Source organism: Epinephelus fuscoguttatus, linkage group LG5 (assembly GCF_011397635.1).
Source record: "Epinephelus fuscoguttatus linkage group LG5, E.fuscoguttatus.final_Chr_v1".
Classification (NCBI taxonomy): Eukaryota; Metazoa; Chordata; class Actinopteri; order Perciformes; family Serranidae; genus Epinephelus; species Epinephelus fuscoguttatus.
In genome coordinates this window covers 29285793-29312417 of record NC_064756.1, presented here as the reverse complement: position 1 = coordinate 29312417, position 26625 = coordinate 29285793, and the positions used below count along the sequence as shown (strand labels likewise).

Here is a 26625-nt window from a genome sequence, read left to right as displayed (position 1 = left end):
AGGATACAGTTTTCCTCGTGTCACACTTGACATCTTTACCCGAGAATCAGCTCCAGCCAGCCTAAACAACCCAGCCTTTGATCTATCCTCTCCTCCTTTTTACGTGCTGTTTAAAGCTTCAGCTCTTACGGCTGCAAATAGTGGCAGTTGGCGTTCAGTCTGCGGTGAAAGCAGATGAACAAATGTGACCTGAATTTTTCTGGATTCAGAAGTGAGGCACTACAATCAGAACAAACAGACTGAGAAGTCGTACATATCACTGACGATGAAGCCACAGGACCACTGAATATATAATAATATAGAATACAAAAGCTGAATCTTGCGTTATTATGTGCTGCAGCCCATTCATATTAGAGTGGGGGTTTCTGGCACTTAACTGCAAAGTGCATGGAAAAGAGAACAGTTTTAAAGGGTCAAACTCCAGCAGTACTTCAGCTATTAAGTACAACTTCATGATGAGACCATTTTGATTTCTGGTTATGGCCTTCATATTCACAAAAAACATTAGATTTTTTTTTTTTCAAAGGAATTCAACCTTATAAATACTGCACAGACACAGCAGTCATTCAATAGTGACGTCATAGTATCAACAGTGTTTGTTTACAGTCACTTCTGGGTAGAAATCCCCTGCATCATGTACATAAAATCAAACATCTCTGAGCAAATGCCCGCCCCAAAAAGGGTCACCTAAAAAGATCAACATCAGTTTAAGTGTGCGCTATACTTAGAATATTTTTAACACTTTATGTTGCCGTTTGTCAGCCTTTTCTGACAGGGAGTTAAAGCTGTTATCTCAAAGCCGCCAGACTTCATTGACAAAAACAATTGGCAGAACATTGAAGTTGCTGGTCTAACGCTGCTTCGATTGGTTAGCCTGTAAAATATTCTAAATACAGCGTACACTTTTGTGATATTGATGTTTTAGGTTGCTAAACTATGGTTTGCTGCAACCCCCATCTACAGTGGAACATTGCTTGGCTTCAGTGTCACTGTGGATTGAGCACACATGTGGCTATAGATCAGGTTTTTTTACATAGTCATTTTGCATTTAACCAATCACATCCCTCATTTAATCAGAGGTGATTAATTCAATTTGATTAATCAGAGGTGATTTAGCCCAGCGTTGGTCTGCAATGCAATTGCTCATAATACTTTGAGTGTTGCTGGAGTTTTAACTCTTGCAGCCAACTGATTAAAGCCTCAAAATCCCTCTAACTGATCTAAATCTCTTTATTGTAGGATTTGAAATTAGGATAATTGCTTTTTACCCAGATCCAGCCCCTTATTGTGCTGAGTAATTTATTTATTTTTAAGTTCAGGTTGCATATGTGTCAATAAATACTGCATTATATGTTTGTACAAGCTCTTGTTTGAGATTTTTTTTCTGTGCAGAATTTAGCTTCTTCAGCTCTGGAGGCCACGTTGAGCTGAGTGCTATATTGTTCTCGACAGCTTTATTTCTTTTTTCAAGGACGCGTGTGTCTCAGTCTGTGACTTGCTTTGTGCCTCGGCTGACTCAAGAAGAGGGATGTGAATGAAGACGACGCTCGCAGATGACAGGAGGTGTTTTCGAGACATTCATCAAGTGCAGTGAAATAAAATATGATGGAGTCATGAGTTAATTAGCCTTTTTTTTTTTTTTATTTTACGCTGCACTGATCACATGTTTATTCACCGTGCACAATGCATCTAATATTGGCAGTCAAGCAGAGCAGACTCCTCACCTGTGTTACCCGGCACATGTTGTGGCATGGCCCTCTCTCCATCACTGTAGAGTCTGTGCTGTAGTGGCAGGGGCAGCAGATGGAGCAGATGTTAGTGTCAATGCTCTGCATGTGTGCAGAGATGCAACATTTTTCAGCCCTCCCACACACTCTTCTTCTCAGATGGCGTCTTCTCTATTTGCCTCCTGCTCTTGGCTGGTCTCAGAGTCCCCTGCAAAGGTAAATTGATGCTGACTTCCTTTAAGAGGAAACTCGTGTATCAGTGTTGATCTTACAAACATCAACATCAGCATCAGCAATGGAGAGAAAGGCTCCAACACACAACAAACCTGTATCCTTGGCATGATATAAAATTTCTAACACATTTAACAGGAAAGCCAGATAATCAGGATCATGTGAATTAACAACAATCTGCATCAGGATTAATTATTTTACATTATTTAATTATTTGATTATCAGGAGTCTATTTTCAATTCATCATTTTAAACAAGACAAAGCTTTTCAGACGGGGGTTAGAACATGCTTGTTTGGTTTTGTCCTATGGTCTTGTGGTTTGAATCAATACAGTTTATGGGTGATTGAAGAACAGGAAGCCCTCCTGTCTTAAAGGTCCAGTGTGTAGGACTTAGGGATGAAATATATTTTCTTTAGTGTGTAATCATCGGACAATAAGAACTGTTGTGTTTTCGTCACCTTAGAGTGAGTCCTCTATATCTACATAGGGAGCAGGTCTTTGTCCGCGGAGTCTGCCATGTTGCTCCACCATGTTTTTACAGTAGCCTAGAACAGACGAACTAAACACTGACTCTAGACATGGCCATTCGCAGTTCCACTTTGGTCACCATAGTGAGCAGCCCCTCCGTATCGAACCTAACAGCATCTGAAAATAACAGATTTTTTATGTGAAACTCCTTCAGTTCAATGTTTTTTTCCCAGTTTAAATCTGCTTGTTTTGGAGAGGAGGAGACATCTGTGGATAATTTCGCAGATTACACAATAGACCTTTAAATACTCTTCTGCTAATGGCTGAAAAATCATTTTTGATGTGAAGGCAAAAGAAAGTTTGACTTTTATGGCTTTTCATTTGTTGCAAATAGGCAGGGGGAGCTTAATTATTTTAAGAATAAATCAATAAGCTCGAGTCTTTGTTCATTATTTGTTTTGTTACTGTTTGTTTTTTAGTAGTAGTATTTTTCATGTGTGTCCTCTTTGTTCTTATGTTCTTGGGTGTGCAGACTGAAGTTAAAGAAGTGTTGTCTATCGTCTTTGTTATAATTTTTCTATCTATATTTAATTAAAAAAAACACATTTCACAACAAAGATAATCAGGATCACAAGTTAATCAGGATTAATTATTTTGCATCAGTTTATTAGTTGTTGTTTTTATCCCACAGAACACAGTGAGGAAGGATAGCAAACAAGATCCAGAGGAAATGATGTGATCTCCATTAAGATATGTTAATTTGCTGTCAGTTATATCTCTATCAAATGATTTGCATGGTTACAGTATTAAAATAGACATTTTCTGTCATAGTCAGGGAGCTGTGTTGTTTTTATTAGAGCAGGGAAAATAGGCTGCCGTGCATGTTTTTGTGAAATTAAAAAGAAAACACAACATCTCCTGAGAAAAATTGATCCATCGGTTTCAGAGCTTCTCCTCTGCTGGTGTCTTATTGATTTTTAACTTTGCTGCTATTCAGGGCAAATGGAAAAAGATGTCTCCCACATCTTTGCTCTGTGTAACCCTCTTTTCAAAGGACAGGCTCTATACAAGTCAGCAGCCCTGCTTTAGCCATTATTGTTAGGTAGTGATTAACACAGAGGTGAACCCATCAACACAAGAGGTTACCTTGGCAACCAGGTTTGTGGCATGCTGAAGTCCAGGAGAAGGAGCGGCGGTGGAGAAGGAGGGAGGCAGGGGGCAGACATTCGCCCTGTTGCTCATGCTCATTTGCTGGGCAGAGGAGTCGTGACTAACCAGAGGCTCCCCTCGCCTCCCCCCCAACCCATCTGCGTACGTGCTCTCTCTCACTGACTCACTATCACGGGAGAAAGGGAGCAAATAAATGTGAGCCCATCAGCACTCAATAAGACATTATATTGGGGAAAGATGTCGCCTCTGTGTTATTTCTTCTTCTTCATGGATAGATGGTAACATGATGTGTGTGTGTGTGTGTGTGGGGGGGGGGGGGGGGGGGGGGCTCCTCAGGTCTCGTTCCTTCTGCACAGCAGCAAAATGTGTTTGTTTGATGTCAGAGCAGCACTGATCAGAGCGACAGGGAGGCACCACGCTGCGCTCAGCCACCTCGCTCCTCTCACATGTTGCCACAGCAAACATTTAGATCCCATGTCTATTTACCGCCGCCACAGCTGGAGCCGTGGGGGCACCTGTGGGATCAGCAGAGACTTTATTTAGATCCCCATCCTGCCTTGCCCCCCCTTCTCCCTCCTCCCTCCTGCACGCCTGCTCTAGCATCTCCATCACTGCTGACCACAAAATGCTTTCTCCTCATCTTACCACCCCTCAGCCCGTCAGTCACACACATCAGCGCAGACTGAAATAAACATCTCTAGTGTTACAAGCCAGCTGGAGATTTACACTGTATCTTTGGTTTACTTTCTCAAGGATAATCATTCATCAACTTCTTAGCAGACGACACTCTAATAATGTGCTGAGGCTTGGACTCTCTGCTTGTGCCAATATTTCCAGAAAACACTTGTGTTTTTCTCTTCAACACTCTCCTTGAATAATTTCTTTTAGCAGCATGAATGGGTGCTCATAATTTACTGTATGTGGATTGACAGATCTCTGCTGCCTCTCAGAAAGTAGCCCTAACTGAACAGCACAGGTTATTGAGTGTCTGTACGTTTGAAAGATGTGCAAAGGATTTTTACGGTTAAATCACCGTGGCACCCTCTGTGCTGTCGAGCCCATCAGTTATCTTGTGTTACAGGCGGTCAGGGTTAATCAATGTCACTAACCGCTTCATTCAGAGCAGACAGCTCCTTCAGAACGTCGCTGGAGGTGCTTGTTATTACGGTGATGGTGTCATTGTAAATTTTCAGCTTCCATGGCAGCCATATTAAATAGGAGCGTCTTCCCAGAATGCCTCTGACTCATCTGACATTTCAGTCTGAACCCCAGTCTTTGTCTCTCCAGCCTGCAGCTCTGTCTTTCTCCCCATTATCTCTCTATCCATCTTTCTCTTGCATTTCACTGTTCAAATTCAAGGTTACCACTTTTTTTCCCCTTTTTACGTCCTGCTCATTTTGTCCACAGACGTTTCATGTCGCCATTTCTTCGTCTCTTTAAACATTCATCAGGTGAATTTCAATCAACATGAGCTCTTATCTCTGATGCATGGCATTTCAAGTTATAAATGAAAAGGGTTAAAAATCAGTGTCAACGTCTCTCTCCTTTTTTCCCCTCATAGTGCAGAAATGGTCACCCTTGCACCAGTTTGCACCGCCTGGTACTGCTGCTGCTGTTTGTTTCCAGTTGATTGAATTTGCAATGTAATTAGGAGTGACTCTGAGGCAGGGGCCATGGGTTTATGGATAGCGTAATATCTCCCCCAGGAGCCCTTTGAAATAGGATTGACTTTGGAAGGCATGTCTAATTATGGTTTTGTACACGGATATACTCACGACGGGCTGCACAGAGAGCTATGCTGCAGTCTTGAAGGTCTCAGAGTTGCGGCCATGTAGATGGTCATACCGTTCACAAGTCTCAGACTCGGCGAGGATATCAAGCTGTTTCCTCCGGGGCAGGGCATAATGAGATTTGAAATAGCAGACCTAAAGAACAGACACTATATTTGTTTTCCATTTCCGCCTGTAGCCCACCATGCCAGGGCAACATTTAAATTGGTAATGTGTGCATTTGTGTCTGTGTTAAACAATTAGATTACTACTGAAATGGAAACATATTGCCTGAGCCACTATGGAGTGTGAGCCTACATTGTTTATTGCATCTCTGACTCTCAGTTTGCTCTCTGGGATTTATAAGTTCAGGACCTGCAACATGATCACACAGGTCTCTGCAAGCATTCAAATAAACAGCTATATGTGACAGCGCTGTGTCGGGTCACTTCTAAGGTACAGCTGTCTGTGCACTAGAAGGTGACAGGCTCAAGAAAACACCTTTAGGTCTAAGTAGCAAATATAACACATGAATGTCAGTGCGAGGTTTGGGGTTTTAACACTAAAAAGCAAAGCCAGGATGTTGAACTGATGCACGCTGCAGCCTGTGGTGCCCCATGAGAAGCATCTAGACTTATTTTACACACCAGAGATCATGTTTCCATTTACGGTAGATCTGCATCACAAAATAGAGCTTTTTGAACTTGATTCTGTCTGTATTGATTGATCTATCACGGTTAATTTATCTCTCAAAAAATACATGCAGAGTGCATTTTTTTCAAGAAAAGAATCTGATAAGCAGGGCTGTATCATTTAAGGAGGACTTCACCCCCAAAATGACAATTTTTAGTTAGTTCAGTATTTTTAACCCTAATAGCACAAACTAACAGGGACTATACGTTGTTCTGTTAGCCCTGTTAGTCTAAAAAATGTCCTATTAGACCAGAAGCTCATCTCTCCTACAGTCGATTAACCCAAAAACAAATGGCCATTACCCAGAAGTCCTGTTTTTTTTTTTTTTTTTAAATTTACACTCCCTGCAGTTTGACCTTCCAAACGCCAAAAAAAAAAAAAAAAAAAAAAAAAAAGAGAAAAGTTTGCATTGTACGTTGCTGTAAACCATGGATACATTATATTTGTACATTATTTTGTAGCAGATACATTGAAACTTTATGTTTATCATCAACACTATGGGGAATGTGTGGTTAGGTTCAGGTACAAAAAAACTTGGGTTATGGTTGAAATCACGTTTCCGCTCAAAACACCCACGTTATGTAACACATACAGTAAGTTGCTGACAACTCTGGGATGGGTCAGTTAACACTTGGGATCAGGGGCTCAAACACAGCTGAGAAATGCTGCCAACTGTCTGTAAAGACACCCGGCATAGGTGGCTTAAACGCTGCTGCGAAACTAAAACTAACTGCAGAGAGTGTTTTTTCAAAAAACGGGACTTCAGACCGATTTTTTTTTTTTTTTTTTTTTTTTTTAGGAGTGCGGGCTGTTGAAGAAATGGACTTTTGGTCCAGTGGAATATTTTTTGGACTAATGGGGCTTTGGAATTTTTGGAACAATGGCATGGCACCAAACTAACTACTGATTGAGATCATAGTTAACCAGAAGCTCCCGTATTCATCGAGGTACAATCACTGTTTTTGTCAATTGCTTTAAAGAGAGCATACATAAGTTTCTTTTTGTTTTTCTTTTTTTATTTTAAGTTCAGTTCCCCATCAGAAAGGGCTGTCTGTTTGGAAAGTACTGGGCATATGATTGGAGATGAATGAGACTTGGATTATACTGCAAGAGATTTGCTGTTGTTCAATATGGACCCCTACAACTTTAATTCATCAAGAATTTTCTCAGATTTGGATTTTTCATTTACCAAAGGCATACAGGAAAAACTGAGTTTTCTTTATAAATTCAGCATAATACAAGGTGAGTAATTGATAAATGATCAGTTGGGGGTGAAGTATTCCTTTAAGGCCATCAAGTTCATTGTCTCAGAAATATTTCTGGGACATTGGGGATCTCTTGAAATGACATTGCATATTTTGATTTTTTTTAAGGCTGGTTTGGCTGTCCTCTAAATTGTTTTAGGTTAGAAAAAATGAAAGGGATTTGGCATCCTCCAACAGAATTACAGACCTATCATTGTAAAGAAGGCTTTGAAACATTACAGTAGACCATAATGTTAAATATAACTGTGAATGAATAAATGTGAATTTTTGTGTTTTTCTAAATGACTCTATTTTGTTTTTTTGTTTTTTTTTACAGAGTTTGGTAGCGAGTCAAAAGTTATTTAGATGGGTAGGTTTTGGAAAAAACAATTTGGACTTGTGATCATGATGTTTCTAAAATAATGGCTACAGCCCTGCTGACGTGCTGACTTTTAGAGTTTACACTCCACTAACTTCTGAGAAAAAACATCAGGAACATTTTGAGGAAAACAAATGGTCTTTTGTTTAGAAAGAGCCAAAATTGCGAAAGCCATCAAAATTGCATTTCAGTCAGGCTTTGATGATTCTTCTCTGAGACAAGAGGTTTGTTTGTTCTGTAGTTGCATCTCACCAATAGTTTTCAGCATTGTGCTCTGGGAGGTGCTTGATCCCCCCCACTGCCTCTGTATGAGGAGTAATTGGTGCCAGTGAGAGAAAGGAGGAGCAGAGTGGCCTACAGATTTTCTGTGAAAAGAAAACTGACATCTCAAATATGCTTTCATTCATTTTTTTTCTCCTCTTTCTTGCTTTCTTTTTTGCCTTTTTGAGTTTGTGAGCTGTGTTCCAAAGTTATGGTCATATTGATGTCCTTTAGCACATCTGGAATATTTTTTTATCTTGTAGAAAACAAAGTACAATCAGTTCTCATATTCTTGTATAAAAGCATACTGTATGCATTAGTTTATAGTCCATGCTGAATAGAATCTGTAAATCATATGGAATTGGGACACAGCCTGCTGCCTTGTGTTTCAGCAGCACTGGAACAAATTGTGCTTTACTGAGATGAGATTTCATCATCACCATGCAATACGTCACACTAAAGAGGTGTTCAGGTATGATCACATCTGCCCTCCATTCAATGAAATTGCCCCACACATAGCGCCCAAATAGGTGAAAACGGTGTATGAGAGTGATGCTGCAGTTTGTGGTCTGGCAGGGGTGATTATATTCAATGTATTAAGAATAATGTGTCCGAATCCCTGGCTCACATAATGCTGTAAACATGTTGCAGCCCTGTTTCAATGCTTCCCAGTTGTGGAAGAAGTATATCTCTCGTTAAAGTAAAAGTAATATTGCATGTCGAAAATATTCTTTTACATAACAAATTCTACATGTAAGATTTCACTTAAAGTGCACAAGTATAAACAGCAAAATGCATGTAAAGAATCAAAGTAAAAATACTTAATGGACAGCATTGTCCATATGTTATTGTATCATTACTGATGCTTTAAAGGTCCAATGTGTGGGATGCAGGGGGATATATTGGCAGAAATGGATGAAAGTATAATGAGTATGTTTTCTTTAGTGTATAATCACTTGAAACTAAGATTCGTCGTGTTTTCATGGTGTTGAAAAAACACTGATTTTTAATGTGACACTGCTTTATGCTGTGTTTTTACCAGTTTAAATCACCACATCTGTTTCTTTTGGACAGGAAGAGACCTTAGTGGACAATTTGTCTCCTGGTAAAAACCTCCTGAGCATCTGGATCTTAAAGGGAAATTTCGGTTTATTTCAACCTGTATCCTGTCGTCATAAATTTGTTTCAAGTGACTAGTGACATAAAATTACTGTAATAGTTAGCATGTTAGCCGTTAGCCTAGATACAGCCGGGGCGCATAGTAGCGTCAGACCTGTTAAAACGTAATTGAACGGGCATACTTCAAGTGCAAAGTTAGTCCACTAAACAAGCTTTTTTTCCACAAAGACCGCCTCATATCGTTAGGATAAATGTCACAGAACATATAGAAAATGACATGTAAACGTGTTGTCTTACCTTACCGGTGTGGTGCCATATTTGTTTACATTTAGCTCTGCTTTCCAGAGTGTGGCCGAAATATATCTTGCGAGAACAATCAGCAACAGCTGGAAGGCAGAACCAGACAGTAGCCTGAAAGGTTCATTCATTTATTTTGTGAAAGATTTATAGAATAATGGCTGACTTTTTGCCAGACTTCGACTTTGTGGAGGAGGAATTTGATTTTGCAGAGTTTTATGGCTGCCCTTATTTATTTGAGCCAGAATACACTGACGAAGAGCTTTGTGAAATTGAAGAACGGAGGAGGAGAGAGAGAGAGGTGCAACAGGTAGAGGACGACAGAGGAGGAATGGCTGCTGCAAGGCTGCGTAGCTCTGGAGAATGGTGGTGTAACGTTACCTGTGAATGCTGTGCCCCAGTGACCACAGAAAAGGAATGCCTCTGTTGCAAGGAATGGGACCGGTTGCAGCCTTATTTTCAAGGTCTGGATGTGACCGAGGACGAGACACCTCCACCTGGAGTAGTATCCAGCTGGGCTTTATCTAGAGCTTGCCAGATATATTTCGGCCACGCTTTGGAAAGCAGAGCTAGATGGTGAAAAACATGGCAGCACACCAGTAAGGTAAGACAACACGTTTACATGTCGTTTTCTATATGTTCTCTGACATTTATCCTAACGATATGAGGCGGTCTTTGTGGAAAAAAAGCTCGTTCACTTACGTTTTAACAGGTCTGATGCTTTTTATGTGTTTATTTTTATGTCACTAGTCACTTGAAACAAATTTAGGACAATAGGAGACAGGTTGAAATGAACCGAAATTTCCCTTTAAGTTATCAGATAAAAGAGGTGACACATATTAGCAGGTGCTAGGCTCGTGGCCTGTCTACGACGAACTGTAACATGAAATTGCTTTATTCAGTGTTTGTACCAGTTTAAATCATCTGGGGTCTAATATATAAACATTGTGTACATACAAAACGAGGTGTAAAGAAAGTGTACGCCACTTCCCCCGCAACAGTTGTGATCCATAAAAACAGACTTGATGGGAAAAACTTTGACCAATGCTTATGAACATTTTGGAGACAGGAAAGTGGCGACGCAGATGATGAGGTGGATGCCTGATTGTAGAAACAGTCAAATATTTTTTGGCACATGCCATTTTTGGCTTTTGTCCTTGCATACATTTTTAGTATGGATCTTACGCATTGTTTTATAAATAAGAAACAGGTCTTCCTGTTTTGGAGAGAAGAGACCCTAATTCAGCTCCAGTAAAACCAATAAACACTGAAGGAATACAACCTGGGAGTTCACGCTTGGCACATGGGAGAAGTTTCAACTGGTTGCAATCTGCAATTCTCACCACTAGATGTCACTAAACCCTACATACTGCTTTCTTTAACTTTTAAGCAGCATTTTATTGCTGGAGCAAATTTGAACTGCAGTACTCAGGCTAGTGATAGTTTAATCTATAGCAGAGTCTAATATTTTATCAAGTGACCATATGTTTGTAAAATGTTAATCTTTGAAGTAGTTACTCCAGCTGTTAGATAAATGAAGTGGGGTAAAAAGTAGATACAATATTTCCGTTTGAAATGAAGCATTAAGTAGCATAAAATTAAAATACTCAAGTAAAGTAAAGTATAGGCTATCAAAGTTGTACTGAAGCTACTTGAGTAAATTCCACTGCTTGCGTGCGACCTCATGTGCTTTATAGGCACAGATGGAAAGTAACTAATTACATGTACTCACGTTACTGTAATTGAGTAGTTTTTTTGTGTAATTTGAAATTTTTTCAGCAGTTTTTGAAATCTGTAATTTTACTTTTACTTAAGTAAATTTTGACTTAAGTATTGTACTTCACTACATTGGAGAACACACAAAAAAAAGTAAATGGAAACCAAAGGGGTGAATCTTGGAAATCTCGCCTGGAATTGACCCGGAACAAGCGGCCGGTGCCGGCGAGTTACTGGAGAGAGAGATGGAGGAGGGTGGAGAAAGAACGAAGAAACGAAAGAAAACCCCGTTTGTACAGTGCCGTTTATAATTGTCCAAAAAAATGTGGCCTGAGCCACGCTCACCTGTGTGTGTGTGTGTGTGTGTGTGTGTGTGTGCGTGTGTGTGTGTGTGTGTGTGCGTGCGCATGTACCTTTGTGTGTGGGCACGCATCGGGACCAAACTCTGCTGTGTGCGATACAGAGAGCAGAGGAGGATTGTAAAGGTGCGACCATGTAGAAACAGAAATGACATGCTGTCATGTAAACAATATAAGTCATCACGTTAAAACGTGAAACGTTTCACCATATAACACTATAGTATATTGTTATGTTATTATATGAAGCGTCTGTCGCTCAAATAATATAACTTTAGTTTATGAAGAGATAAGACAGAGCCCTCTCCTCTTATATGCTTTACTCACAAGTGTGTGAATTGACCTGGATACGAAGCGTCCATAGCGCCAAATAATATAACGATAGTTTCTAATGAGCTAAGACAAAAAAAGAAAAAGAAATCAGCAGCGGCGGTCATATTTCAGCGGCGGAGCACCACCACTACTAGTTGCATATAGGGGAAATACTGTTGCTCAATGGATTTGTTCTGTTTTGGAATACACAGTATTCTTCCAGAGTAGTGTTAGTGTGTTACTATTGAGAATTTCGCTTCGACAAGCTCTCTCTTTTTTGACCATACACCTGTTTGCATCCCTGAGAATAATGCCCTACAACATTGCTCAAAAAGTTGCTGTGTATCATCAGTCTAACAGTTGTGTTGGTGAGTCAAAATGAATGAGGGCTGTGTAATATTAGACAAAACTGACAATGCGACGATTTTGTATACTGCCATATGTATTGCAATATATAGTGTATTGCAATAACTTGAATAGCTTTATTTGGAAAGAAGTCATCATTTGGGATTTGGAAAGGATGTATTTGTGTGAAATATACATTTTACAATCAAACTGTCATGGAAATTGAGAACTTCACAACCTAAAGTATTAACCAGCAAAATAAGTATGGCATATTGCCTTTGACTAATATTATATTGATATGATGAACTTATACTGCGAGTCTCACAATGTGACTATTGCACAATAACACATTGCGCTGGTGATGCTCTCATGATATTGTGCAGCCCTAAATTGAATTGAATTCTATGGTTCATCATAGAAAAATAACCAGTTTTTGGACTGGATTTATGACCTCTGGACCATTTTTGCACTGCATAGATGTGACCCCCATCAAGTTGTTGGAAGTAACTAAGTAACTTCTACTTTACATACATTTTAAACAAACTACTTTTTACTTTTACTTGAGTAGAATTTCATCAAATTAAAGGTACTTTTACTTGAGTAGAATTTTTCAGTACTTTTCCCACCTCTGTTTATAGGCTTATACAGACTGGTAACATCCTCCTCCTCCTCCTCCTCCTCCACCTCATCCTCCGCTCCTGTGTGGCACTTATCGCTCCTCATACACAGCAGGCTGCCCTGTGCACGCCGTTCCAGTCAGCGTAGAAGCAGGCGGATGCACTGATGGCTCGTATTTCTCTTGACTTTCACATTATGTTGTTGTGTGTCGCGGTTGGTCTCCCTCCACCTGGCCCCTCGCCATCCCTCTGGACGTCTGTGAGAGCGGACTGACTGAAGGTAAATGTCCGGAGTGAGAGAGTAGCCCGCCGGATTGCTGCAGGCGATGAAGGCGCTTTGAAAAACCTCCATCGCTGCCCGACTGAGAGTCGACTGGTAAGTTGAGTTTTGCATCTGATGGAGGCAGTTTATCGGCGTCATTATGAGCCAGAATAAGATGGTTTCAACTTAAATTCAATAAAGCATAAATATATTTCAAAAAGAGGCATTTATTTTGAGGTTTGATCATGATCAATTTTCTGATGTAAGAGGGGTGAAATTGTAGAAACGAGCGCACCTGCCTCACTTCTCTTTAAAGAAGACACGTCGTTTTATTTTGTGGTGTTGTTCAAACTAGGCAACATATAATATATTAAAGTGCTTTTATATGCAACACTCATAGCCTTATGATCTATTTGTGACACCTGAACTTGTGAACGCACGCGCACAAGGACGAGCGGCGCGTGCGCAGAGGAGCAGTCCTCATTCACGGCTCGGATCATAAATTATTAAACTCGTGGAGTCATTCACTTAAAGCTCCACATTTTCACACACGGCTGTGTCACCCTCTGTTTGCATGAAGGAACAGACTGAAATATTTTAAGTTTCAAGAATTACAACAGCTTGTATTTTCCTGAATGATTTATAAGACTAAGAAGGTGTAGTAATGGCTGTACCATCACATGATACTTATTTATAAAAGGCAATATTTGATAATAGGACAGCAACTAACATTATTTTTATGACTGAATTATCTTCCTGTTAGCCTATGTTCTCAATTGAAAGTCCATTTGAATGTCTTTAGGCCCATGTGTCATCTTCAAATTGCTTCTCTTATCCAACCAAGATTTGAAAAGTTTAAAATATTCAGTTTCATATCAGAAATGTCAAACAAAAGGACCAAATTTAACATTTAAGATTCACATCTTTTGGCTTTTTTGCTTGAATAGTGACCGAAACGATCAATCACTTTCCAGAATAATTGCAGATTAATTATCAAACTGAAATTGGTTTCAGCTCCATTTGATATTCACTGCTGCTAGCACCAATAATAGGTAATGATAAGTCTGTCTCATTAAAGTGAGAGCAGCGTGTCATTGTCTAAAAGTAGAGCCACTCCATTTATGTCTCATCTGTCTGCTGCAACAATACTTGTTCCTATAATTGAATTCTACGATGTGCAATAGGCTTCTTTATGCAATATTTATGAAAAACTGCATTTGTATGTGCACTGTCAGCCACAATCTGTTTAGCAGTGAATTTGTACACTCAACATTTCTGACGACAGACTCATTGGCCTCGTTTCTCAGGCTCATGTTTGTGTCTGAGGTGTAACATTGTGGACGGAGTGAGCGGCACCCAGCTGCTGCTGTTTGCAGGAAGGTGCCAAAGCCGATCCCCGTCCTGGAGAAGAATGTGTCCCTAAACTCATGTTGACTCTCGTTTGAACCCTTCGCAGTCGACTTTGTTTTGCAGCAGCATCGTTTGGGGGATGTGAAGTTGCACCCAGTTGTGTCTGGGTGAATTTGAGGAGCTGTGTCATTGCTGCTCATTTTCTCCTGATTGGTATCCAGACTGTTGGCAGCAGAGTCACTTTCAGAGATCACTTAGACTGAATAAGTGGATTGACTTTAATTGAGAGACACTGCTCAGAGCTGTGTGTCCGCTTGTGCACCTTTTCCAGCTATTCTACTGGTTTCATTCATCTTATTCTGTGGTGTGAGGGAGCGACAGTCAGTAATCTCGTGCCAAGTTCAGCTCAGATCCCGTTTTCGTAGAGGTTTCCATCATGAGGGTGAGGGTGAGGTTTGCCACTCTAGTTTTCCTGCAGGTGGGTCACGTTTCCAATTTGTGTTAGCGGAGGTGGAACCGGACCCCTGAGGAATCTCCCCCCACAGAGCGTGCGAGGGAGATGTGTGAGAGAAGATTAGTGGGGTGGGACCACCTGTTGACAGATCCACCCTGCATGATTGAGAGGGGGTTGCTTTTTGGAATATGAAGAGGATGAAATGAGGGGTTGATTTGTGAAAAGGTGCTCTGATCTCAGTTGTCCCGTGAATGCCACTGACCTTCCTCAGTGTTTTCTTTTTTCTTTTTTTAATGAGAATTAATCCTCACTGTAAATTTGATTGACAGTGAGCTGCAGCATCCCCACTATCTCCAACATTAGAGTAGATTTTTCTCTCTGCATAATTCTCCCTCCTCCGCTCTCTGCAGCCTCACTCCTGCCCTGCCCGGGGTATAAATAACCATGTAGATGGAGCAAATCTCAGCAAAGACCAGCGCTGTGGTACATCAGCACTTTGGAGAGGGTCGGGGATTATTTGGTTCTCTTATCTTCTTCATCTCTCAATTGGCCGTCTTACACTGTGGTCAGTAGGTTGCCGCAGCAACAGAGTTCGTACTTCAGCTGATGGTATACATGCTATCTGTCCTCATGAAATAATGCAGTGACTGTGCCTCCCACTGAAACAGAAAGTGTCTTGCAAGAAGGACATCTGTTCATGGTTCACTTTTTCAGTTTAAGCAAGATGTCCCCGTTATTGTAGATGGGTACCAGACTCTGAATCACTGCCCACGTCCCAGATTCAGATCAGTCTGTTCTCATTGATTTCTCTGAGTTGCAAAAACAGCCGAGCTGATCAGACTTGTGTAGAGGAGCTACACTCAGCTGTATAGGCTGTTGTACGTCGACTTACAGATATATCAACTTCTAGATAGACTGATTTTTCGATCCAACATTACATTAAACCTGCATCTATACTTTGGCCACTAGGGAGAGCACAACATGATGTAAATCCACTGTTGTGAGCACCGTTTATTTTGTCTCTTCTCCAAGAACAAGACACAAGAGTGATATGACTGAACCAAGACAGAAGAGCTGTGGGCCATAGACCCAAAACAAGGAGCTGAAAGTAGGGTAGGGCAATGTGGAGAAAATCAAATATCACAACATTTTTCACCAGATAGCTTGACATTGACATTGTGATGATATTGTAGTGCTTTCACAAAATATTTACACAGTCATAAATAATCATCAGTAAGGAGGATAATAAATAAATAGGTAATAGAACAGCTAGAACATTCTGTTAAGCTATTAAATCTGCCTCACTTTACTGTAATGTAGCCTTTAAAACCAGCAAAAGACAACACTTACGATAGTATGATATACAAAATCTAAGATGATATCTTGTCTCATATCAGGATACTGATATAATATAGACGTCCTGCCCAGCTCTAGCCAAAAGATGCTAAAATTTGAGGCTCTGTGTGTTTATCACTACAAGCTTCACTTTCACATCACACACAATTTTTGTTTGTAGTGCAGCTCCAGGAAACCTAATCTCTATAAACAGATATAAAAAAAATTGGTACTGAAACTGTTCGGGTTTCCGTTTGTAGTCCAAGTAGTACTGAACAGTTAGGTTTAAGTGACAGGTGTACGGGCTTTTTGAAGAGCAAAATAGATGGAAAGCATCAGCCAAAATGCAATCTCGGAATCCATCAGCTATCGTCTGACGATGATTTAGCATTTTATTACTTTTCGTTTTTTAAAATCTGCATTCATATGCAAATATCTGTTTGTTTATAGAGATTAGCCAGAAGAGGAAGTTTCGGCTCAGATACCTGCTAGCTACTGCTGAAATATTGGCCCTCACCCCCAGAGGCTCTGCTGTTGTCAGACTGATTGCCGATGGGTTCCAATATGGCTAGAAAACACTACTGCATCCATGTCTGTGAACAAAGATATAACATTTACTATGGATTGATTAGAGCAAGATAAACTCTTTTACCAAGCATGGAAATGTCTAATATAAACACAGTGTTAAACTTAGTAATGAAGTGAAACAGAAAATGAAGTTCAGTTTGATTTTTAGGCAACGGTTGCCTCAACAGTTGAGACAAAAGCGTGCGCAGGTTTTGCTGTGCTCTAATAACAACTAGTAGTGCTAACTAATGGAGGACTTTGACTCTGACTGACCACCTGCTGATGTGGTTTGTTTGTAGCACTCATTTCCTTGGCCATTTGTTGTCTCATCACCAGTGGCGACGGTGTGTAGAGAGGTGGATCAAGGCAACCATTTCAGAAGCAGTCCATGGTGATCAGAGCAAGCCAGAAAAACTCTGCCTGAATGAGGAAGGACAAGGGCGAGGGTGTTGTTATAGCCTCTGATCCTTTTTTTTCTTTTGGAAAGAGAAGCAGACCATGCTGAGGTGGCAAAGCTGAGATCGATAGGTGTAGAGGGTGCTGAGGAAGGTGACTATGAGGCAAGGAAGCTTCTGGAGATGAAGATTAACATGAAATAACAGTATTTCTGTGTTCTGGATCCCTGCTTTTCTGTTTTCATGCAAACTTTAGGCAATAAACATGAAACTAAGGTTAAATTCATGTCTTTTTGCTGTTTTTTTTGCTTCTGATTCAATTAAGAAGACTTAGAAGAATCCCGATCTGTCTCTGCAGACTCTTTGCAGGTAACGGTAGGTGGTTGTTGTTGGTTTTTTTGCAGGTTGAGTTCCAGTTTAAAGCAGTTGACCCGTGTGTCTTGTTAACCAGACTGTAGCAGAAAATGAAAGAAAAAGACCTGCCGGCCAGACTGGTGCACAAGGTGTGGATGACGCACGACAAGTGCAACAGCGTGTGAAGTAGCGCCCGCAGCTGTGGGCTCTCTGCTGATAGCTTAAGTATTAAAACAGGAGGCTGTTTCCCTCATATACAGTGTCGCTAGAAATTTCATGTTGAGGCGACTATAATATCTTTTCGTGGTGCATCTTCATGATACTTTACAGCTTGTGAACATAAAGTGAAAGAATATTTTGTTTATCCAGTTTTGGAAAAAGAAAATGGAATTAGCTTATAAAATTTTAGAAATATTTCATGCTTAAGTTAAGTATTTATCAGCATACGTTGGTGCAATCATAACGTATATGATTACTTTCCACCTTTGATGCCTTCTAAAATGGCATTAAAAACAGCGATTGCCAGAGAGACGAAAGATGTAATCTGTATGTGCAGGCTGTGGATGGATGAACATGAGATGAGGTGAGTGCACGCCTCCAGGGGCTCTGTGCTCACATGGCAGAGGGAGGCACGTTTCAGAGTGCAGCATCAAGGCCATTGGACCTGAATGTAGAGAGACATACAGCAGAAATAGACGGGCCTCTCAAGCTGGGATAGAAACACTTTTCATCGGTCCATGGATCCATGAAAACCCTTTGATGTAATTATAAAGTGAAGACTCTGGATCAGTGGGTCACAGCAGCAAGTTTTTGAATTAGTCATCTATTGTGTCTGTCTGTTTTTTAAAGACAGACTGCAGAATAACATTTACTGGAAGCCACCGTCTTCCAAAACAAAAAAAGACGGATTTTAGCACTTTTGTTTTGGAGTCTTTGCAAACAGTGGTGACGCTACTCGTCCTTTTGTTTGTCAGCCTGAGCGCTCGGTCTACAGTGAAGTGGAAAAATGTTTAATTTAGATTGAAAGTGAAATCTGTTTGTGTGTTACAGGAGCTGTCTGGCTGGCTGCACTACTATGACTCTGAGCTCCTGAAGATTTGCTTTAAAAAACAAAATTGCCGTCCTTCCTGAAGCCCACTTAATTCCTCGATGGGTTCCCGCAGCCAAGGGTTCTTCCACCATCACCACAACCATCATCGTAGCTCCATGGTGCCCACTGTTGTGCCCAGGCTGCTGCCTGAGAATGGCAGCCTGCTAGGGGGCATCGCGCAAATCACCCCCAACCTCTTCCTCAGCAGAGGGAATGTGGCATCCAACCGCAGCCTGCTGCTGTCCAAAGGCATCACCTGTGTGGTCAATGCCACTATCGAGCTCCCCAACTTCAACTGGCCACACATGGAGTATGTAAAGGTCCCTCTGGCCGATATGCCCCACTCCCCCATCTCCTTGTACTTCGACAGTGTGGCTGATAAGATCCACAGCGTGGGACGAAAGCGAGGGGCTGTGCTGGTGCACTGTGCAGCAGGTGTGAGCCGCTCAGCCTCTCTCTGCCTGGCATACCTCATGAAGTATCATCGTGTGTCTCTGGCTGAGGCCCACGCCTGGGTAAAAGCCCGCCGGCCTGTCATCAGGCCCAACGGTGGTTTCTGGCGCCAGCTCATCGAGTACGAGAGAAAGCTGTTTGGTAGAAACTCTGTTAAGATGGTTCAGACTCCATACGGGGTCATACCTGATGTTTATGAGAGGGACCGCAGGAGCCTGGCTCCGTACTGGGGCCTGTAAAATTCGCAGTGAGGAGATTGAGGAGGAAGTGAGGATGAGCCCTTTTGCCCCCCTGGACTGCAGCTTCATGCGTGTTCAGGACCGGCGAAGTGAGACGCGTGTGAGTGTACATCTGTGTGAGGCTTATTTTATGACTACTGGTGTGTTTGGACAGAGGGAGCCTTAACCAAACACTGGTTGTTGATGCTGTTCGTCCAACCAGTGGCCTCCATTTAGTCTTTGAGCGGGAGCAAGGCGACTTCAAGCCCAGAATCCTTTTGGACCAAAGGATCGATTGGGACCACGATGATGTCAGACACCAAAACAAGATGAAGTGATCAGAGCGTGGATGTCGGTGCCATCTATCTCCCAGTCTGTCTTTCCAGTTCCAGTGGAAGATGGTGAAGATGTTGGCTGTGCTCGAGACTCTGGAGCTCTGACAGCGATGTGACTGAAGTCCTTTCCTGACGTGATGATGTCATGTGGTGGTATTGTGCCAGTTTTGCAGTAATCTTTGGTGTGAAGGGCAGCAGCATGCTCTCAATTTATGGTAGCATTTAAGATAAGTGTACAGAAAAAAAAAATATATATATATAGGCAAATTATTTTATTGGGATGTGCTGGTAGTGAGGAGAAAAAATGGCACACTTTAACTGAACATTTAAAGATGTTATTATATCTACCTTTTTTAAGGTGAAAATCTAGAAGATGCAAGCTAAAAGTCAAGGTTTAGGGAAAGCTCCTGTGTACCACAGGGTTGTTTGTTCCATCCTGTGACCACACTATGTTATTGTAGTGCTATTTGATGCTGTATTTGAAGAAGAAAAAAAAAGCTGCAGCTTCAAGGGAACTGGTAGCTCTATGATAGATGCTTGAAAGAGTATTTTCTATCCCACTGTTTTGCCTTGTGTCCATAGGTTGGAGGGAGATCAGAGCAGTACAAAAAAGACATTTTATTTCTTTATGTAAACCAACTTAAAAGAGCGATATCACACTGGCTGAAGATTCTTCTGATGTCATCTGCTGGTTGAAATTTTAGCTTGCTGCACTTGCTGTCCACACTCCACAAGTGATGTTGAGTAGAGTTGGGTTGATTTCCGGTTTATCCGGTCTGGTGTACGAACTTAAACCGGTTTGATTTTATGCAAAGTGGCTGAACCGCCATGTGACATTATGACATGCTATGGCAAATTAAAAAGTAGCCTACATCATCAACCTTTGCTGATGGCATCATGGCACTAAGTCCAACTTGTATTGCATTGGTAATAAGCAATGTGACAACGGGATCAACATAATATGTTTTTAAATGGACTAAAGGAGCCACTACAGTAGTGTCTGACAGGCCGTGAACAATTTACTGCAGAACCTAGCACTGGCAATCAAATTTCAGCAGAGGTGGGAGAGGGGGGTGCATGTTGTGTTTGTTTTCTAGAAACGTCATGTGTTTTTGGGGTGATACGATGAGACATAGCAGAGTCTTTCAAGAAAACTGCATCAGTATGGCAACATTTCGGATTTGAAGCAAGCAAAAGAGGTGTGTAACTGGCTGCGAGCCATGTGGTGCGCCTTTTTGAGCTGAAATTGTGTTGTACACCCTGTTTCTATTTATTCCTGTAGCACACATTGAAAACTCAGCGTAGAAGGAGAATGACTGATTGATGAAGTTGAAATGAGGAATTATCTATATGATACCTCCACATTTCTCTACATAAACTAAAATAATTTGGCAACTGGCTGGAGTGAGATCGCCAGGGAGCTGAAAGTTTCTGGTAAGGTATATATTATAACGAAGTGCATATTTAATAGATTTAGTGTGGACAGAGAGCTCCAGTGTTACACAATACAACATGATAGTCAGAAGTATGTTAGCTGTTAGTGAACGGTGTCATTATGTTCCATTCCAGAGCGGCTTTTGAGTGCAGTGCGACACCTAGTGGTAAAATTCAGTATACCAGTCTGGTCCAGTGTTTGGCTTAATATCAAACCGGTTTAAAAAACTTTACACCGGCCCAACGCTGCTGTTCAGCTCTTAAGTCGTAGGGGTGAGATTAAAAAAAGATATCACAGTAAATACACACAACCATCAAGTTTGCCACCAATATTACCTTATAAAAGTAGTTTGTTTATGCAGCAAAATGCATCATGTCTATCCTTAATGTCAACACGTATTAACACGTATTATGGTATTTTTTTTTTTTTTTTTTTTTTTTCTTTTTGCATTTTATTTTACTGAAAAAAAAATGTGCTTTTTGCTGGTGTCTAAACCAAACAAGCACCAAACATTCACTTACATCTGGAATATGATTTGAAGGCCCAGGAATCTGCCACCAATGTGCTTCATTTACAATGATATATTATTACACATTTATCTTTATCTTTATCAAAAAATCGCAGTTCCAGCAATTTGGATATTACACTTGGCCCTGTTGCGATTTCAATTATATTTTAATTTATTGTGCAGCACTACCACTAGAGATCAAAACCTCCCCGGGTTACTTGATACTTGATTATATACATGATTCTTTAAAACATTAGAAAATGGTGAAAAATGGCCATCAAACAAAAACTGGCAGCATCTGACATTCATCAAAACACCTGCACCCATTGTTTTCAATGTAAACCTGTACACCGCAATGACGTGTGTCCAAAAGATATCAAGAGAAAATGCAGCAAATTCTCACATTTTAGAAGATTAACCTGAGATAAATGATAATTAAATCTGTGAACAATTATCATTTCATTTTCTTTCTATCAGCTAATCTGAACTAATTGTTTCAGCAATAGATGTACCAGATAACTCATGTTACAGACTGTGATACCATCATTACCGTGAGCAGTGAATGTATCGTGTCAGTTTTATATTGTGACTCTCACCCCTACACTATACTGTAGAATAACATCACTGTTGGGTATGGGTCGTGTAACAGGCTGCACACAGCAGTGATGTTGGATGTGGTGTCGAGTGCAACACAGTTGACATATTCAACCCACAGAGATCAGTGCAACAATGTTTTTTCAACAATGCCATAATAAATTAAGTGTGATATTACAATAATATTAATAAAAAAGAATAAAAGTTCAGGGGTTAATGATTGTTAGCAGGAAAAGATGTTCTGTAATCTGACTTCTAATTATTTCATGCCCCAAGACAGTCATATTAAAATAATAAGAAAAAGAGCTCATGTTGGTTTGTGTTTAAATGTGTTTGAATTTAATAGAAGAAAAACATCTCTTCCACGCAACATTTCAGGCTTTCACTGGAATAAGAATGCCTTTTTTTCTGACCACGACGACATCTATGAGATGTCTCCGCATGAACAGGCTGCAGCGTTTCCTCCTCCAAACGCCTCTTGATGTTCACTCTGCACGGCCATTTTCCCCGAGAGACGTCTTCAGATGTCAAAGAAACGCTCTGTCATTCATTTTCATTTTGCTGTGGCTACAGAGCAGCAGGCAGATTATTGATGAGCACCATTTGTCTTGTGCCCACACTTTCTGAGGGACCTCCGGAGTGGTCTCTACAACGAATGCCATTACCCAGAGACATTTCTGATGACAGGCCGACCACCTTTGGAGATGCACAAGTGATGGGCCCAAATTACACACTGCACATGCTATTTTCTCACAACCAAAAAAAAATCATCTTTTCCTCCTGCCATCTCCCCCATCTTCACGGTGTTAACGTGAGCACATACACAGGGTGTCCGGGGCATAGTCAAGCGCCAAAAGTAAACACATCCCTCACAAGCAGCGGGATATTACCATCTATCATTAAAGCAGTAAGCAGAGCCATTTGCATCACCCTGAGCTTCAGAGGCAGACCAGGCTCCAGCGGTGCAGGCCATGCAGAACGAACAACACTGATGAAGTTTGGGGAGATGACATTCAAGACTGCAGCAGCTCAACAGGATACATCCGACACTGGTGAGCTGCAATAAACTGCTGTGTTTTACTATTATCTTCATTATGTATTCATTCGTTTTATTGGTAATTTATGTTTAATGAATTAATAGTGAAAATAGGTCTGTCACGCTTTCCTCAAGCTCAAGGTCACATGTTTTGTCCAAGCCCCTGGGAACAGCGGCAGACTTTGAAGCCAATTTTACATAGTGGCCAAATGTGGAATTACAACTTCCTGGTTCATCAAGTGATTCTATAGGGCCCAAAAAGAATTTTTCCCATAGACCTACATTGTGAAAGAGACTTCTGTAGATCAGTGAGTTAATATTTTTGATTGTCACAACCCCTGCAAAATGACTCATTGGATGGATGGTTGATCCATTTGGTCTGATATCATGTTGAAAGTGTTGACGAGCCAAACAATAAAATTGTTCTAATCACCATTTAAGTTAGCAGTGGGCTGAGCCATTAGTTAGCTGCTCAACCACCACAAGTCTCTAGTGTGCTTGGTCTCTGGGCCCCACAATGTGGAAGATCCAGACAGTTTCATACTGCAGAAAAGAGCTATTTTTGCTTCATGCACCACTGAGCAACTTTAATTGAAATAAACGAGGCCCCGTCTCCAACGCTATATCCAGTTCTCTTTATATCTCCATGGCTTCAAATCAAAAGATATTCACTTTGCAATGACATAAAGCAAAAAAGCATTTACTCTAGGAGACCCACGGGACAGCAATCTTGGCCAACATGACAGTCTTTAAGAGGCTCATTTATGGGCTAGCGCGAAAGTAGTCTTATCACAGGCAACTAGACAACCTAATAGTGTCTTGGCTGAAACGTTACACATAAACACACCGCGAAAACTACAATCAATGGTCAATTAGCACAGACATTCTGTGCCTTCTTGAGAGGAAATAATTCTCCATACTAGTCGGCAGAAATAGTCTGTATTCATCATTCAAAAAAGGGAAACCGTAAGACCAACAGGACGAATTTAAGACGCTAGTTTGTCAGTTAGCACATTAAAAACACAACCTGATGTTGAAAGAATGAGTTTGTTTACATTTGATGCCCTCTTGACTTGAATTGCTTCCGTTTCTTTTCTCATGCACTGAGCTAAACAGCCAGTCAGGATGATATAATTCACTGCTGGGCATTACCGTCCCCGACGCCAATTCAACATGCTGAATCAGCTGAAAAAAAAAGCTGATAAGGGCTGACAAAAGCCGACTAGCGCCAACAGTGGAGGACACCTCAAAATATCTGAAGAAAATGGGTTCTGTGCTTACCAACGAGTCTCCTCTTTACAAACATGCCCACTTTATGCTAATCACACGCAGTTTTTGGACATAAAAACATGCTGTTTTTTACATGCAGCATATGAGTTATTTTTGCCTATTCTAAAAATGGTGAACTGGACATGACTGAGACTGTCGTAGATTCAATGACCCAACTGTATTCATATGTGATGATGTTGGTCCCCATAGTAGCAATTTCATTATAGTGAGACCATTTTTTGAATAGGTCATAAATGAACTTTTGTGAGCAGGATAATCACAGCCTCATGAATCTTTACAAACACAAACTAGCATTAGAGGTAAAGGCTCATTTATACTCCCTTTATGTACAAAAATGGATTTGTTAATTTCAGATGTTATAACCATCACTTCCATACCTCCATGCATCCATTATATTGGCATAGAAACAGCCAACAGATGGTACTAGAGGCTAAGTCAAAAGTTTCTGACAACAACAAACATAGTGATGGTGGAGGGAGTCTCAACGATGTTGCCTTACTCTTAACAAAGGCAGCGTTTTAGATGGCAGTGGTCTGTGAAGCCACTAAATACAGTGTGCCACGTGGACGGAGATATATTTTCATTATATTACCGATTTATTCTGCCATTTTAAAAATGTTTTGTCGTCTCCTTGGGTCAGGTCTCGTTTGATCTATGCTACACTGCCCCCACAATTTCCGATGGTACTGCTCCATTTTGTCTGTATCCATATGCTTTCAGAAAACGTGCACAAATACGGATGACGAGAACACAAAGTACAAATAGAAGGCTCTGTTTGTGTCCATATCTTAACCTTGAGCATAAATGAGTCTTATGAGGAAAAATATGTATTTTTGAATTAGGGGTGAACTGTACCTTTAAGATCTACATTTGCACACTAATTACATATGGTAGCTTTTCAAGGATGATTCACATTTAAAACAAAAAAAGAAAGAAAGAAATATCTTAATATTTGACTGCTTTTAAATACAAAATATTCAAGATAAATTGTGCAAAAAATCAACTCAACCACAAGATGAATAAATAAAATGTAACATTTCTGTAATTATTTCAGCATTTGTCCAGTGTTGCATCTATGTCTGTGCAGGTTTTATTTCAACCACACAAAACAAATAATATGAACATCTGCCGTAGCTGCAATGGATTACTCACTTGTGGCTTCATTGAGCTTCAAATTATACGGCCTTTAATAATTCACTATAATCAGCATGAGCTACAGCGCTACTCCCGTATCAATAAGTGTAAATCCTGAATTTCCATTTTAACAAGGCCATACGCACAAGGCCAGTTATTAATATAAACATGCTGCTTTCAGTGCTGCTTCAATTTCAGGCTCACCGCCCTCGTTATAGTTATAATAATTTGACAACCTGATTTAGCCACACAGCAACATATGCTGTTGGATGTGATTCAAAGTATGTATTTTATAGTCGCAAACACAAAGGGATCAGCCACATGGAGAATGCTGATTATTTGGCTGCCAGCAGCACTTGGAAACCTTAATAAACCTCCCAGAGGACAATTTTTAAATGTTGTCAGTGCTTCATGTAAAAACCATGAAAATGTAGAATTGAAGCAGCGATATAAAGAATCCATAACTGAAAATAAAACATGAGAGTAAGAGAGTAAAAAAGCCTCGCAGCCAGACAAAGGATCATCTAAGGCTCAGTAAGAGACTCTGGCTGATACAGTTTGGTCTGTATTGAAACAAGTCATTCTTCCTCAGTGAGCAGCTGAATGAGTGTGTCGTCTCAGTGGTGTAACACTGACTCATCCAGCCGTCGCCTTTAAAGCCTTAACTGTCTGAACTGATTGATAGAACGGACACTGAGGCAAAAGACTTTGAGCCACGGAGCTGTATTCAATTTGTACTGAACATCTCAACAGTAAAAAATGACTAATATTTGTGTTCAGGTCCATTAATGGTGAAATTGAGCCATCATAAATCTACTCAAGTTCGCCTTTGTTCTTTCTTTTAACTAATCGCTTCTATGAAAGGGAGAACTAGTGTCAAAGGAAAATTTTCTCTTTGTCAGCTAAGCTCCTGAAAGACAGACGCCAACAGTTGATCCTACAGGTTAAAGCCTGATGTATCTTATTCCTCAGTGTCACAGACCTTCACTGTCATCCAAAACTATTAAAACTAGTCCATACCCTTTGAGTGCACAGTTGCCCATGTACAGTTTCACATGGCGTGTGTTTGGGATACAGGTCATAGGAAATTGCAGATTAAATAGTTAATTG

General features: G+C 40.6%; 1 protein-coding gene across 2 annotated transcripts; it reads left to right on the top strand.

The window, feature by feature from the left end:
* The first annotated feature begins 1865 nt into the window (after positions 1-1865).
* Positions 1866-21393, top strand: dusp14 (dual specificity phosphatase 14). Of its 2 annotated transcripts, none has more exons than XM_049575732.1 (2): positions 1866-1943; positions 18473-21393. In XM_049575732.1, exon 2 carries the CDS (start codon positions 18572-18574, stop codon positions 19202-19204), a length of 633 nt encoding a protein of 210 aa, XP_049431689.1. In that variant the 5' UTR covers positions 1866-1943; positions 18473-18571; the 3' UTR covers positions 19205-21393. The 2 variants fall into 2 exon arrangements, with proteins under 2 accessions (XP_049431689.1, XP_049431688.1); XM_049575731.1 differs by lacking the exon at positions 1866-1943 and adding an exon at positions 12838-13081.
* Positions 21394-26625: the final 5232 nt, after the last annotated feature.

Coding starts and splice junctions, on each gene's coding strand:
- dusp14 (XM_049575732.1), top strand. CDS start 18,572: ATGGGTTCCCGCAGCCAAGGGTTCTTCCACCATCACCACAACCATCAT.